The 13717-nt window shown below is 49.5% G+C and overlaps 8 protein-coding genes across 8 annotated transcripts; 5 read left to right on the top strand and 3 right to left on the bottom strand.

The window, feature by feature from the left end:
- Positions 1 to 1419: 1419 nt before the first annotated feature.
- Positions 1420 to 3163, top strand: EI90DRAFT_3030938 (uncharacterized protein). Its single transcript, XM_039058270.1, has 7 exons — positions 1420 to 1916; positions 1977 to 2036; positions 2086 to 2196; positions 2258 to 2330; positions 2386 to 2475; positions 2534 to 2758; positions 2820 to 3163. Exons 1-7 carry the CDS (start codon positions 1683 to 1685, stop codon positions 3062 to 3064), a joined length of 1038 nt encoding a protein of 345 aa, XP_038923427.1. The 5' UTR covers positions 1420 to 1682; the 3' UTR covers positions 3065 to 3163.
- A 48-nt stretch (positions 3164 to 3211) lies between these two features.
- On the bottom strand, positions 3212 to 4860 carry EI90DRAFT_815150 (uncharacterized protein). The gene is made up of 8 exons (XM_039068088.1): positions 4584 to 4860; positions 4443 to 4517; positions 4344 to 4383; positions 4165 to 4281; positions 4000 to 4094; positions 3885 to 3941; positions 3662 to 3833; positions 3212 to 3582 (listed from the first exon to the last, which is right to left on the bottom strand). The coding sequence occupies exons 1-8, from the start codon at positions 4639 to 4641 to the stop codon at positions 3525 to 3527; spliced, it is 672 nt and encodes a 223-aa protein (XP_038923426.1). The 5' UTR covers positions 4642 to 4860; the 3' UTR covers positions 3212 to 3524.
- A 311-nt stretch (positions 4861 to 5171) lies between these two features.
- On the top strand, positions 5172 to 5682 carry EI90DRAFT_3030932 (uncharacterized protein). The gene is made up of 2 exons (XM_039058269.1): positions 5172 to 5303; positions 5379 to 5682. The coding sequence occupies exons 1-2, from the start codon at positions 5186 to 5188 to the stop codon at positions 5567 to 5569; spliced, it is 309 nt and encodes a 102-aa protein (XP_038923425.1). The 5' UTR covers positions 5172 to 5185; the 3' UTR covers positions 5570 to 5682.
- Positions 5683 to 6171: 489 nt separating this feature from the next.
- EI90DRAFT_814860 (putative vitamin B6 transporter) lies at positions 6172 to 8693 on the bottom strand. Its single transcript, XM_039068087.1, has 13 exons — positions 8355 to 8693; positions 8167 to 8306; positions 8021 to 8116; positions 7836 to 7967; positions 7633 to 7783; positions 7402 to 7565; positions 7274 to 7348; positions 7179 to 7218; positions 7002 to 7118; positions 6859 to 6953; positions 6738 to 6803; positions 6514 to 6685; positions 6172 to 6452 (listed from the first exon to the last, which is right to left on the bottom strand). Exons 1-13 carry the CDS (start codon positions 8561 to 8563, stop codon positions 6395 to 6397), a joined length of 1515 nt encoding a protein of 504 aa, XP_038923424.1. The 5' UTR covers positions 8564 to 8693; the 3' UTR covers positions 6172 to 6394.
- A 334-nt stretch (positions 8694 to 9027) lies between these two features.
- EI90DRAFT_3011394 (uncharacterized protein) lies at positions 9028 to 9726 on the top strand (the record flags this gene model as incomplete). The annotated part of the gene is made up of 4 exons (XM_039056465.1): positions 9028 to 9250; positions 9295 to 9395; positions 9530 to 9596; positions 9644 to 9726. The coding sequence occupies 4 exons, from the start codon at positions 9028 to 9030 to the stop codon at positions 9724 to 9726; spliced, it is 474 nt and encodes a 157-aa protein (XP_038923423.1).
- Positions 9727 to 9743: 17 nt separating this feature from the next.
- Positions 9744 to 10666, top strand: EI90DRAFT_3030922 (uncharacterized protein; the record flags this gene model as incomplete). The annotated part of the gene is made up of 1 exon (XM_039058268.1): positions 9744 to 10666. A coding segment is annotated over one exon (363 nt), but the record flags the coding sequence as incomplete, so codon positions are not given.
- On the top strand, positions 10608 to 11160 carry EI90DRAFT_3115482 (uncharacterized protein; the record flags this gene model as incomplete). The annotated part of the gene is made up of 3 exons (XM_039062789.1): positions 10608 to 10820; positions 10878 to 10960; positions 11025 to 11160. 3 exons carry the CDS (start codon positions 10608 to 10610, stop codon positions 11158 to 11160), a joined length of 432 nt encoding a protein of 143 aa, XP_038923421.1.
- A 726-nt stretch (positions 11161 to 11886) lies between these two features.
- On the bottom strand, positions 11887 to 12603 carry EI90DRAFT_3011393 (uncharacterized protein; the record flags this gene model as incomplete). Its single annotated transcript, XM_039056464.1, has 2 exons — positions 11887 to 12283; positions 12341 to 12603. 2 exons carry the CDS (start codon positions 12601 to 12603, stop codon positions 11887 to 11889), a joined length of 660 nt encoding a protein of 219 aa, XP_038923420.1.
- Between the last annotated feature and the right edge of the window lie 1114 nt (positions 12604 to 13717).

Here is a 13717-nt window from a genome sequence, read left to right as displayed (position 1 = left end):
TGCTAGCTTTTAAATTATTGGGAAAGAGGGGTTATACTCCGAAAAGAACCAAGGTGAAAGTATCAAATGGCGAATTGAGCTAGAGAACAAACAGTAGGAATTCCAAAGTGCAGGACGGCGACTCGAGTCAACACAGGGCTGTTATGATGCAAGAGTACGTGAATGGAGAACTGGAAGCGGAACAAAAAGATGAAATAAACTGCATTCGTAAGCAGATAGGGACCAAAGGCGCCGTGGATGTGCGTGCGGTGCACGGAGTCCGATGATGGATTCGTCACCCCCCTTGCCTTTAAATACTACCTGATGGTTGTCTTAGTCTACAGCTTGCACGGCATAAAAGGGGCTATGTACGAGAAACTGACTCTCAGTCACAGTGGATGGGCGTCACAGTAGCTACCGTCACAGTCAGCCAGGAACCGCGGTCGCCGGGCCGGGCGCGTGAAGAAAGATCACAATATGACCAAGAAAATTCCTTTAGCAGAACGTTTCTTAGACGCGGCAGGAAGGAAGATGTTGAACGCTCGATCCGAAACTTACACAGCCGCAAGTAGTTCACTTGGCAAACAATGATGAATACAATTTTAGTTTGCCTGGTGGTGTCAGCACTTGGCACGGGAAGCGATTAGTAACCAACACACAGCTACGTGATGAACCTGAGGCCTATACGACTTGTATTCCGAAGTGCTTAGCTGAGCTGTCAGGCACATGATGCATGTGCAGTCAATTGGTCGCTTTCGCACAGCTACCTTCACAACCTTGTTGCGTCAGCAGACTATGAGGGAGAAGGCAACACACGACCACCAAGCTTACTCAGGCCATTCACAATCCTTCCAATCGGGACCGTTGAAGAGGGGCGCCTAAGAGCCCAAAGCAGAACGTTGACATGAAGTTGACATAGCCCATGCGGTGGTGAAACATTCAGCCAAATGTGTCATGCGCCACGGCCATCATCGAAACCAGTTGCGCATGTTCCATTGAAGCGGGCAGCAGTCACTGGCATCGCACTGTACGGCTATGTGCATAGTGCGCCGCCAACGAAAATGATGGTTGCAACTTTTTGACTCCTGCCTCCACGGAGACGGGGCAAAGAGACCATCATTGTAGGGAGGGCCAGCTAAGTTTCGTCCCTGGGAGCGCATTGAGAAATGTGCCGAGTTTGCCACAGCAACCCAAGTTGCTGGAGCCGAGAGATTGCGCATGCTCTGAATACAGAGGTGCTGTGTGCATCTCTAATAAAGTGCGTGAACGTGCAAAACTTCGGAGGCATAGGGGGGAGTAGAGTATATGATGGGCCCAGGGGCTCAGTTTCGAGTTTCGCCGGGGCAACCACTCTTGACACCTGTCAAGGAACGATAGGCAGATGACCTGCCTCTATTGGAGTTGAAAGGAATAAGCGTTCATATTGCGCTCTCGGATCTCATGGTGCTGTGCTTTAGTGTCGGGTGGATCATTAAATTCAGATTTTGAGCTAAAGCGCCCGGCCATCAGCTCCCATGGTGACAGTTTGCCATTGTAAGGGAGATTAGCATGCGCATTGCCTTGCATGTCTCACGCAGCTACAGCGGTTCTGTTACAATGCATAAGGTGGTGGTATAAGATGGGAAAGGAGAGCCAAGGCCCTAAGCTCTCAGCAAACCCGCCTCAGTCTTCATCTTCCCTCACCAGAAGCCGATCCTTTAATCATGGTTGCCGTTTCTCTGCTCCTTTCCATTGCCCCAGCCTTCGTCCTTTCTGCTCACGCGTTTCCTGCCCTGCGGAGGTGGCCTGATGGCCCAACCCATATAAATGGGGAAGATGCCAAAGCAGCGTACAACTCTACTCATGGCGGCTCACCCCACATCCGTCAGCAGTCTTTATGCCAGAGCATCACCATGGATCAGCTCAACGCGATGGGGGATGCTCTCCAGGATGCCAAGGTATGTGTTTCCAAACATGAATTTCGTCCTTGATGAGTCATACCGATTTATTTACGCTAGACCTATGCGACGAACACCTGGGGTGCAGGTTGGGACACTATAACAGTGAATCCCCCTGAAGTATGTGTATACATACGTACCGCTGGACCCGCTTGTTAACTTGAAACAGTACCCTGGTAACCCAGCGCAAGCATGCTACCCCAGTCCAATGACGTTTACGGCAACCTGGAACTCGGACCCTACGTGCTCGACCTCAAGCGTCAGATTCACTGGATTCGCCGTAAGCCTTTCCACATCCAGCTTTGTTACAGCCATTCATTGTTGGAACATGAACCTCCTAGGCTAAAGGTACCAATGCCGCACAAGTAAGCATCTACCAAGGGTCCTCTGTCAGCGCCTCGACCACAGTTGAGAGTGAGTTGAAATGTGCCAGCACCTATTGATGCCGCCATTTATGCCTCCATCCTAGGTTCTACTACCATCGGCAGCGCAACCGAATTCACTGCTGGGGTCACGGTCGGAATTCCAGAAACAGCACAGTTTTCTTACTCAATCTCCGGTAGGCGGCTTTCTGATTTCACAGTGTTCGCCCTAAATCAATAATCCGAACCCACCAGAAACTGTTTCCGTCTCCCTCACCAACACGAAGGGTTCCACTACTCAGAACACGAATGATGCTCGCTCGACGGCACAGGACACTGTCACCTGCGACGGCCCAGCCAACGTTGATGTGGATGTGGACCTTCAAACCTGCACAGCTCAAGGTAATGTCAACTTCCCGGTCACGCTGGGCGGCTGGGTGTGGTTCTACTATGGAAGCCAGAAGAACGGTCATTACAAATGTTCGTAGGCTGCTTTTGACCAACCTTAGGGATTTCTCTGATGTCCTGTTGATTCGATTAGGGGCCGTTAATCTGGACGCAGACGGTGTGAGCCCTATCGCACATCGCCAACAGACCCTGTCGCTCTCCGTTAACGCAAATACGCAAACCTATGGTCACTTCTATAGTAAGTCACTCTTTTCGTGGGATGACCTAACATTCACCTGTCTGCGTACCCGAAGGCAATTGCTCCCCCGCTTGAACTCAGGTTGGATAATGCTTGCTGATGACATTAGTAACAACGGTTTCATTCCTTTCCCTTTTTAATTCTTGACTCCTATCACGGACCCACCAGTCATTTCGATTGCACTTACTTTTGTCGTGATGTATTTCGGACGCTACCACTTCCTCATTCTAACAAGTTAGACGATGAATGTTTTGTGGAGAAAGCCGCGAAGTGTGTTTGAGGGAAAACTAACAAGCTATGCAGACATAACTCTGTGACGTGCCTGTGATGTCATGCCAAGCAGTGCCAAGGATACCTCCTTCCGAATCGCACTTTCCCCAAAAAAATAGACGTAACAGACATGCGATTGATCATGAGCCGCGCGGATATGAGAGAAATGAATGAAAGCAGACGATAATAATCCTAACAAGACAGAGTTGGACGAGGCCTGTGGATGGGAGAACCACGAATGTTATGCACATGCGGGATACAATTAAAATTTGTTCTGGGACATCTCTCAGATCACACAATTGATGGTCATCACGTCATGAAACACTAGAACTAGAACTTGCGAGCATATCGGCTGCGTGCCCTCAGCGCTGGCCCGAAGAAATACACACTGTGTGTATTCAAAATAATATATTATCTGAGCATCCGCGCAAAGAGAAGCTAAAGAAAAGGAAAAGAAAAGAACTTACGTGTAAATCAAGATGACTGCACCCACACTAACACCTCCAAGGATGCTTACCACCACTTGGGTGGTTAGGCGCTGAAACATCCATATCCCAAGATGCGCGCAAGCAGCACCAGCAACGAATGAAGGGATGAGGGAAGCTGCGATGGCTGACCCGGCCAAGTTAGGGTATGAATCTTCAACATTCCTAAGCATCAGAACCATCAAAGCTAACCCAGGAGACTCACCGGCGACGTAATTTAGAATTCCTAAAAAAACTAGGGGTGCGATTGCACCTAGCATGGCTACATGATGCACAGCACGGTCTGAAGATTGCAACGAAGGGATATGAAGAATACTCACTCCCAGCGCAAACGGGACTCCAATATGTGGTATGACCCAAGTGGGGCGCAGACGTCCAAGCAAACCAGAAGATTGAGATCGGGAATCCCCAAACCCTAGCACGGTGGGCTTGCGTGTTACTTGGTGACCTCGATCAAGGCAAGAGTAATTGAAGACGCCACATACAAGAATAGGGAAAGTAAGAAACGGGACTCTGGGCGAATCCTGCCACCGTTCTTCACGCGGTCGCGCTTCACGAGCCATGTTTGCAAGGGTATGAGGAAGATGAACATGATTACCACTCTGACGGAAATGGAATAGTCATCAATAAGGCTACGACCACGAAATAAGTTACACCGACTGACCCAACGCCGAGACCTAAGAAGGTCAGATCACCGCCGGTGACTGCGAATAAGGGGTGAACCTACAGAGCCCTACCTCGGTATGGAATAAACAACACATACACGACAATCCGTAATTGATAACGAAGACTTTCGTCACGCTTTCAAGAAACAAGAATCCAAGCCCGTATATAAAGCCTGAATCACTTCGCCGATTAACGAGTATCCAAGATCGCTTCCTTCGAGTTTCCCATATGTACCCACCATTAAAGAGACTCAGAAAGAGCACGATAGGCTCGAACACCAGGATCTTGAGCGCCATAGTCAATGTAAAGGTGACGGCAGGAACAGACTACCTAACGGGATATCCGACGCCGTCAGCTTCAATCATCCATGTCACCCCATCCATTGGCCTGCATGGAAGAGATGGTACATTGTAACCGTTTACTGGTGAGCTGCTGCGATATTGGCATTGTCTTCGCCACAACGTCTACCGCTTCTTAGCACACTTCAAGTTTTTGTCACCATTCGATCTACGGATTACTTGTCTGTCTTGCCCTCAATTCAGGAGAAATGGGGAGGATCGCTTCAAGCTATAACGCTGGGTCAGAGCATGTTTATTGTTGGTTCGGGCTGCGGACCCAGTAAGTCGCCACCACCTCGACGCTTGAGCATCGCGCGAATGATTCACATTACATTTAGTCGTCCTAGGGCCCTTGTCAGATATATGGGGTCGTAAATGGGTATGCGTATACTCTACCTACCTCTATGCGTTGATCAGTATCGGAACAGCAATTCGTAAGTCCGCAAGCGTCGTAGAAGGATAAACTCATTTCCGAGGAGCGAAAATAGCTACTGGTTTGCCAATGCTCATCATTTTTATGCTCTTTTCGGGTGTGTCTGGGTCGGTATCTATGTGCAACGTCGTCGGAACGATTGCCGACTTGTTCGGGGATGGTGCAGGGGCTGGTCAAGCGATGGGTCGTGGGTTGAACTTTTTTCTCATGATCTGTTCCTGTCATTTCTGAAACGGTTTGGGTCGCTGCTCATCTATGGCAGTCTTTGTCGCAGCGGCGAATATAGGCCCTTCCCTCGGGAGTCCAATAGGGGCATGGATTGTTCAGAATCCAAAATTAGGTTTACCTTGGACTGGATGGATTAACGTCATTATCGGCACGGCGTTCGCCACGTTTCTCATATTTCTTCCTGAGTGTGTATTTGATTATTTGTCCGTCTCACCGGATCCATAAAATCACTGGAATTTACAGGACTCTCCCATGGATTGTCATTCAGAAGGCCTCAAAAGAGATGGATGGGTCTGAACTGAAGTTGCCTCGCAGGAATGCACTGGACGATCTGGAAGAAGGAATGTCGTCCCTTGTCGCCTTTCTCTCAATGTCCATAGCTGCCGTGGTACTAGAGGGTTCAAGTTGTTGGGTACAGGCAAGCAGGCTAGCGATGGGTGACTTGGAGAGGACGCTCTAGTGAGCAGTTCACGGCCGACCATCTCACATATGAGGTAGGAGTGAATAATTAAGATTGTGGATCGTTGATCCGGCCTATGGGGTCGGGGTGCGGCTTTACTGTACTGGCTCTCACATCGAGGGACTTTGCTCCGAATCTTGCCCATCAACGATCGCTTCTCTTGATCACCTTCACTGATGACACCCGGGTTCGCCTCCACAACTGGTCACACGGTCCCATTATGCCGGTGACAGCTGACAGAGTAATACTCATGCAGCCAAAGACCACCCAGGGATCCGCAGTAGGAGAGTGTCTACAACGTGAGCTGAGGCGCATTTAAAGCGAGGGATACCCCACGTTGAGAACTCATTCCTCCCCTGGCACCGGCTTGGGGGTCTGCATTCTTAAGTAAACATATATCCTCATAGCGAAACAAACTGATAAGACTCTTTTGGGTCAGTCTCGCACGAAAAAATGCATCCAAACTTTGTCTCCTAGTCGACTGGAGAAGAGGCAGTGGTTTTTTCCTTAAGGAAAACACCGCCCTCCGGTTCGTGTAGGGGGGTTGAATGTTTCGGAAGCTTGATTCAGGAGTAAGACCAAAATGGGTGTTAGAACTTGCGAGCGTATCTACTGCGAGCCCTCAAAACGGGGCCGAAGAAGTACATGCTGAAAAACAAGATAAGGGTCTGCTTCGAGAGGCGTGGGCAATAGGGACCGTAGTACATACACATAAATGAGGACGACCACACCCATGCTGACGGCCCCAAGGATGCTTATTGCCGTTTGCGCACTGAGGCGATCAAACATATAAATTCCAAGATGGGCACACCCTGCGCCAACAGCGAATGATGGGATGATGGTAGCAGCGATAGCTGAGCCAGCCAGATTAGGGTACGAATCTGTGACTTGTCTTAGCACCTATGGTGTAGCCAGCATACAATCAAATATCACCTGTAACATAGTTCAGAATCCCCAGCCAAAGTAACGGATTGACAATCCCGAGTAAAGCTACACGGTCCATCATGGTTAGCGGAAGGCCAACGAAACCTAAGGGGAGCAGCCGAATACCAACTTCCGGCACAGATGGGACTCCAATAGGAAGTATGACCCAAGCCGGGGGCAGAGGTCCATGCGAACCAGAACATAGAAATAGGGAAGCCCCACACGCTAGAATATTCAGTGATGGTCCAGCAATATTAACGGAGGGACGCTCACGTCACGAGAGAAAGCAAGAAACGCGCCTCGGGACGGGTCTTTCCACCATTCTTCCGGCGGTCGCGCTGGACCAGCCAGGTTTGCACAGGTGCAAGGAAGACGAGCATGATGACCACCCTTATGGATAGGTTGGTCAGATTGCCGAGATCGCGGCCGGTGAAGAATCATAGGACGGACCCTGCTCCGAGACTTAAAAAAGTGAGATCAGCATCGATATCTGTTATGAGCATTAGTTCAAGCCCCCGCTCCGATAAGGAGTCAAAGAAACGCACATGACAGGCGATAGTTATCAACGAAGACATAAATCACACTCTCAAGGAATAGATAACCGAGTCCGTATATGAACCCTGCCAGAACGATCTTGGCCCGTTGCTTTTGAATGTCGCTGAAACATACGAACCGTTGAAGAGACTCAGGGAAAGCACTATAGGCTCATAAAGCAAGATTTTAAGGGCCATAGTCAAGGTGAAAGTGAGGAATTCTAGAGCATTTCTTTTGGGCAACTCCAACTCCAAGCCATCTTCCGCCATTGCCGTCCTTGGAATGACGATACTTGGAAGGGTCCTGTTATAGTATCGGCAAGCACTTTTAGTCAAAGGGTGAACTAGTTGTTTAGGGACTAAGGACATACTCAGGAAGTAAAGCCATGCCTGTAGCATACGCGGTGCCGATGATAACGTTGATCCAGCCTGTCCAAGGCAGTCCTAATTTTGGATCCTGAGCAAACCATGCCCCTACCGGACTCCCGATAGTGGGGCCGATGGACGCACACGCGACAAAGACTGGCGAGGAACATTGGCAATTCAGGATTAAGGACAAATCAAGATCACTCACGACCCATTGCCTGACCAGCCCCTGCATCGTCTCCAAACAGATCCGCAATAGTTCCAGCTACATTACATTCCGCTACCGACCCAGTCGCACCGGACAAGAACATGAAAACGATGAGCATTGGTAGACTCGTCGCTGTTAGGTGTCATAAGATTCAGTTGGACATAAACCTGGGATCAGGAACGTACGGATCGCGGCTCCAATATTCACTAATGCGTAGAGATACGTGGACCACACGTAAACCCATTTACGGCCCCAAATATCGGATAATGGCCCTAAGATGACTGGACGTTGCTTTAGCTTTAGGCGTAACAGAAAGGGAAATCTGACTAACTAGGTCCGCAACCAGCGCCGATAATGAACATGCTTTGTCCTAAGGTCACGACCTGAATTGACCCTCCCCACTTCTCCTGAACCAAAGTCAACACAGACAAATAGTCTGTAGACCGAATGGTCACAAAGACTTCAAGTCCACTGGAAAGGGTCGGCCCACGAAAACAATCGTTCGTTCTCGCAACTCACCAATAAATGGTCGCGAGTGACCATTTTTTCCACAAAGGCCAATGAATTGGGTGGTAAGGGTGACTAAAATCAATGTTTGACGGAATCTCGATAGGCAGGTGGTTATTTGCAGCCTCTGCGCAGCTTAGATGGGTTGCGTTCTTCTCATGGTCTACTGTCGTCGAGGAAGGACTCTTCGATGGCCTCAATGAGCCATCGTCAGTGGACATAGTGGTGGCACTTCAGTGGACGTGCGTCTACTGGTTGGGGGCCGGGGAAAGTACGGAACAGAGCTCTCAGAACAGACTATGGCCGGGAACGAGCTTTTTGAAGGTTGGGCGCAAAAGAATGCGATCAGGTTTCCCATCCGGCACCCATCTTGAAAAAATCAAGAATACCACCTCCATTCGTGATTATTTCTTCCATCAAAGAGAAGCGCCGCCCATTGATGGGTTGGGGGCGACCTCTATAAATAACAATCTCAAGAATTGATGTTTCACCCAACCCCTGCTCACGCGCCCAGGTTTTACTTCCACGCATGTTTTAGAGCCTCTTGGGTAGTAGGGGTAATCATACATGGCCACATCACCCGTAGAGTACTGGATACCAGGACGGTATGCCGGAAAGTCTCAGCAAAGTCGCTGATGAAGCGGTGGAGGTAGGAATGCTACTAAGCTTTTTTTTCCACAGAAAAATGGCCCGGAATTTCCTCATGCTGCTGAGGGGGAGCGATCCCAGTCTCCTGCATCGAGCAGCTAGAATAATGAAAAGATCTGATATGAGAAGAAAAAACGTGGAGCGTCAGGTTCGGACGGAACAAAGCGACTCCTTGCAGCAGCGAGACGCAAACGGCGTCCATCAATCAGGGCCTAGCCCTGAGGGATGGTGGATCTGGTCTACGTCCCACGGGGAAACAGGTAGATTCCTTCACCTGAACTCCCAGAAGACTTTCCCACTCAAGGAAATGTGAGGTTCGAGCTACGTAGGGAGCAATTCTGGTATCAAAGATCAAAGAGACAACCACAACTTTCAGAGCAGTCGGCCTCTCCGATGGCGGAGGTTGTGAGTTCCCTCTTGGTGACTAGGACCATGTCGGCAGAATGTTTGGCATGTGGAATGCGCGCTAAACAGTTACTAGCTATCCCACCGGTCCTAAAGAAAGTAGCGTAACCCAATCCCCCATGCTATTGTTGCAGTCTATCCACCTCTACCTACCTAGAGTACCCCACCATGCGAAAGACGGTGGAAGGGTATCAGGAAAAAGTGACTTTTTAACAGAAAACCAAAACCGCATTGTGCCCATGGTGCAGGAATCCTGGTCCCCACCTACAGCTTTTTGACACCTCGAGCGCGCGGGGACCAGAAACCGGACCGTGACGCGAGTGGCACGTGAATATCTACGTGAGTCCGTTTTCCCTCAAAAATTTTTGTTTGTTGGCCCACTTTGCCTCTGTTGTACCCCAACAATCAAACACTACCCATCTCACACCCTATGGATGAAAAGTTTTGCCTGCGCTGCAAAAGCACTAAACCTCTTGACCATTCCTGACCCACACGTACTGGCTTGACCCTTAATACCTGCCAGTTGTGCTGCATCCCTTGATGTGCAGCCCGGCCATGCCCGACGTCAATCTAATAATCTCATCGACTCAACTGCATCGATGAGCCGAAATTATTGCCGTTTATGCGTAGTCATGCGACCGTACTACAACCGTCCCGTCGGAGAAATATTGTGTCGCGGCCATCAACCAACCGTGATGGCATCTCGGCGGCTTTTACCATACATGCAACCGCCTTTGGCCGCCCAAGTACTAGAACCTTTATGCTTAAGGGGATCGGTTCCGGATCCTCAGCAGCAAAAGACTGACTGCGGTCTCCTCAGGGCGTCAAAATGATTGAAAATAAGGTTTTATTTCTGGAAGGACTCCTAATATTCTTGGCCCAAGCACTCCTTTTCGCGGTTTGCTTCTCTGCACCTACTTCAAACTTGGGTTTTCTTGTGGTAAAGGAGTATGTCAATGGGACGAGAACATCAATGCCCATCGTACGTTACCTTGGTCTTTTCGGGACATGCACTTCCGGTAGATCCCAGTGGGCTTCATTATCCCTTATTTCTACGCTTTCTCATACTGACAGGAACACGCTCAGCCCGCACTCTCCTGGTTGTGATTGCGATGCTGCAATTTTTGGCTATGATTTCAGTGTGTCGGTTTCCCCATGTCTCGTCGAGATTCACTGGGCGTGATATCATAATCATATTCAGGCGCGCACACAATGAACTCATCTAGCCATCGGTCGGAAATCCTCTCCCTGTCTCGTGCTCTCGTCCTACATCCTATCGCAACCGTAAGCACAGCAGTTGCTTTCATAACGCTGTTAGTCCGCGAGATGTCATCGAGCATGCCACCAATTTTGCATTCGGCCTGGCTCCTCTCCACTTGGTTGCTGGTATTGTCAACAATGGCCATCGAAACTACCCTGTTCAAGGTACATAGGTTTACCGTTTACCCGGCTTGATCTGATCTGACGCCACCTTAATGCAAGACTTTGGAAGTTGCAATCAACTCTGCAACTAACAACGCCAATGATAACGCCAGATCTTCCGAATTGTCCCTTTGCTTCTGGCTGTAAGTGGCCCGACACTACAAGAGAAGGTGTACGATTTAAAGAGTGCTCAACCCAATCGGACAGAATCATAATCGCAACTACAATTTTGACGGGCAGCACTGTGCTCGAAGTTGCGGCGATCCTCTCTGCGCGACGCAGAAGGAAGGCAAAAATCAAGATAAAACCATCCCTTCCTGTGTTGAATGTATTGAACCAGTGAGATCTGTTACGTACAATTTTGGCTGCATTTTTCGTTTGCGCATTTACTGTGGGTTTAAAGACTGGATCGAGCACTTCGTCCTTGTATCATCCTTGTAAACCATCCTAGACCTATTTATTGTCCCTTCCCATTTCATTCGACAGGCTACCGGATGCACAATGACTCCTGTCATTGAGTGTGAATGAGACTGAGAATGACTTTCATGGTGCCGGCGATCCCGGCACCGTCCTCCATCTAGGTCCGTGCAGCTCACTGATACGTTGTTTTTTTCTTCTCCACAGGTCCGGCGGACCGTAGTGGTGCCCAAACAAGTAATTAAGATGCAAAAAATTCACATCTGTGGAGGCCAAGGGCCCTACGTAGTCGCACGCCATGCGAGCTTGGAGTGAGCATCCCATCGGAGAACAGCGTAGATGAAGCATATGAATCTGCCCTGCCCTTCTAACGAAAACTTCCGCCGTCAGGAAATATACTATCACCGCGAGAGAAGGGGGGGGGGGAACAATTCTTGTTGAAGTGAAATCGCTGGAATAACAAAAAAATTGTCGGCGATTACCGATAGTGGATCAAGGATAAACTCGGAAAGTCAGGAAGCTGTTACGGATACAACGATGGGAGCGATCAGTGAGTAATACAGGAACCAATCTTAGATATGCCCGAAGTCACTGGGTGAAGGTGAATGCGCTACGCAGGGAGGGGGGGAATGTGTAGACATGATAGGGGACGCTAGACCAGGATTTCGTCGTTCTCTTGACCAGCCAGCCCCGAAACTTCGTAGATTTTTTCCTGATCCATCCTCAGTTGTGTAACCGCAATGCAAGATTCCAGCTGCTTCCGCGTTAGTTGACTCTGATATGTTCTCCAATCTTGGGGTTTCATCAGGAGGAGCAATCCAGCAAGTACATTATCAACATCCTCTCGGAGGAAGGCGTCTGGGAAAAGTCGAAATTCGCAAGTGACCTCCCTACACGACAGTACACCTCGTTTCTGGCGTATTATGGTGGCTTTAAGCACGCGGCTTGTACTGAGTTCAGTGGCGAAGCGCTCGTAAACATCCTTCCTTGGCGACATTGTGGTACGATACCACCGAGCCGTATGTGCTCGTGCAGATATGTGGCGCACACTAGAGAAAGCAACTTATTGAGTGGTTGCGAGATCATCATTGTTGAGATTGACTCACGTAGAGGTGGAGCCATCTGGCATTTTTAGTAACTCGAGAGCTGTTATCATTGGTTCATCGCCCTCATACTCTGGCCATGATATGATCGCCACAGGATAGAGAGATTTGGTAGCGGGTTCCACTCTGAGCAATTCCGTGGTACGACCTCTCGTCTGAGTGGTGAAAACGGGATCGCCATAGCCATTGGTAAAAATAGCATCCGCGAGCGAGGTGGTGGTTGTGCTCAATATCCTGGACGGGTCCTTTGACTCGTGAAATGGCATGGGGGGTATGCGCGGCCGCGAGCCGTGGATGCAGGAGGTAAGAACCTTAAATATGGGAAGAACACGCAAAAGCAGGCTGCCGCCCCTATACAATGGCGTAAGCTACTTCCAGATTCCCAGAACATACAATCGGCGTCTGCAGCCTGTCTTGATTACAGGTGAGATGAAACACGTAAGCTGCACATAATCGCTCCTCGGCCTCAGAGCAGTCGGTGCCGCGCTTCGCACCAGTGAGAGTTCGGGATTCAGCGACAATAGCTTATATAAATAGCAGAAAACAACAGCAGTTGTGCCCCGAGGTGCTACAAGGCTGGGCCAACGGATTTGGTGTGCATCAAAATTCCGGCCCCGGGTATGGCTGCGAATGTGGTTTTCTCATAGTCTATCATTGGAACACTCACCTTCCACGAGGATAATCAAGGCCATATGATGTGCAGGTCATCTACATGAAATATCCTGATGATAAAAAAAACCTTATAAAGGGCTCAAGTGTCATTGCGTCATCCGGCTTCCAGTTCAGGCTCAGCAGTGCACTTTCATCAGGTCACGGTGGTTATTTCAAACCATAGTCACCGAAAAGTGTCTCATTTCGGCACTCTTCCGCTCAATGCTCCGATACTGGTCTACTTCCAATAGCCCAGCAAATGTGATCGGGTCTATATGCTCGGTGGTCTTCCCTTTGGCAGCATCTCGGCACGCCAGAATCTTGGCATGGCAGGTTTCTCGGCATTCATATATATATTAGGCTACAACCTCGCCGTGATCGATAACGTCGTGGTTGGACGCGCCAGTCAGTACTAGTAGCTTGGAAAGAGACAGGAGGGAGGCGGTTCCTCAGCCCCCTAATGTCTGAGTCGCCGGCAGTTGCGGCGCGAGAAGTCGCTTTATTTCCGGGTTCAAACTTTTCTATCAGGGTGGAGCACGGCAACACGCCACGCCTTCTATGGGCGTGCGACGGTTTTAAGGGGGGACATCGGGTCTCTTGAATGCATCGCATGAATAACCGGGAAGCGAATACTGGAAAGTGGGAGAGAAATTGCCCAACCGCAACACATGGGACTCCAATTTGGGGGAATGAGGAGTCTCTATCAAGCATGATAAAAACAATTCAGCC

Source organism: Cantharellus anzutake, assembly GCF_015039405.1.
Source record: "Cantharellus anzutake strain C23 chromosome Unknown EI90scaffold_2, whole genome shotgun sequence".
Lineage (NCBI taxonomy): Eukaryota > Fungi > Basidiomycota > Agaricomycetes > Cantharellales > Hydnaceae > Cantharellus > Cantharellus anzutake.
Note: the sequence above shows the minus strand (reverse complement) of the source record. Positions and strands in the feature narration are given on the sequence as shown.

Excerpts from the sequence above, each read along its gene's own strand:
- EI90DRAFT_3030938 (XM_039058270.1), top strand. The coding sequence starts at position 1,683 with ATGGTTGCCGTTTCTCTGCTCCTTTCCATTGCCCCAGCCTTCGTCCTT. Across the intron at positions 1,917-1,976 it reads ATGCTCTCCAGGATGCCAAG|ACCTATGCGACGAACACCTG; the intron begins GTATGTGTTTCC and ends TATTTACGCTAG. Across the intron at positions 2,037-2,085 it reads TAACAGTGAATCCCCCTGAA|TACCCTGGTAACCCAGCGCA; the intron begins GTATGTGTATAC and ends AACTTGAAACAG.
- EI90DRAFT_815150 (XM_039068088.1), bottom strand. The coding sequence starts at position 4,641 with ATGGCGCTCAAGATCCTGGTGTTCGAGCCTATCGTGCTCTTTCTGAGT. Across the intron at positions 4,282-4,343 it reads TTCTTAGGTCTCGGCGTTGG|AGTGGTAATCATGTTCATCT; the intron begins GTCAGTCGGTGT and ends CATTTCCGTCAG. Across the intron at positions 4,095-4,164 it reads TTCTTACTTTCCCTATTCTT|GGTTTGGGGATTCCCGATCT; the intron begins GTATGTGGCGTC and ends CCACCGTGCTAG.
- EI90DRAFT_3030932 (XM_039058269.1), top strand. The coding sequence starts at position 5,186 with ATGCTCATCATTTTTATGCTCTTTTCGGGTGTGTCTGGGTCGGTATCT. Across the intron at positions 5,304-5,378 it reads GGCTGGTCAAGCGATGGGTC|TCTTTGTCGCAGCGGCGAAT; the intron begins GTGGGTTGAACT and ends CATCTATGGCAG.
- EI90DRAFT_814860 (XM_039068087.1), bottom strand. The coding sequence starts at position 8,563 with ATGTCCACTGACGATGGCTCATTGAGGCCATCGAAGAGTCCTTCCTCG. Across the intron at positions 8,307-8,354 it reads TCACTCGCGACCATTTATTG|TGGACTTGAAGTCTTTGTGA; the intron begins GTGAGTTGCGAG and ends GACCCTTTCCAG. Across the intron at positions 6,453-6,513 it reads GTGGTCGTCCTCATTTATGT|CATGTACTTCTTCGGCCCCG; the intron begins GTATGTACTACG and ends CTTGTTTTTCAG.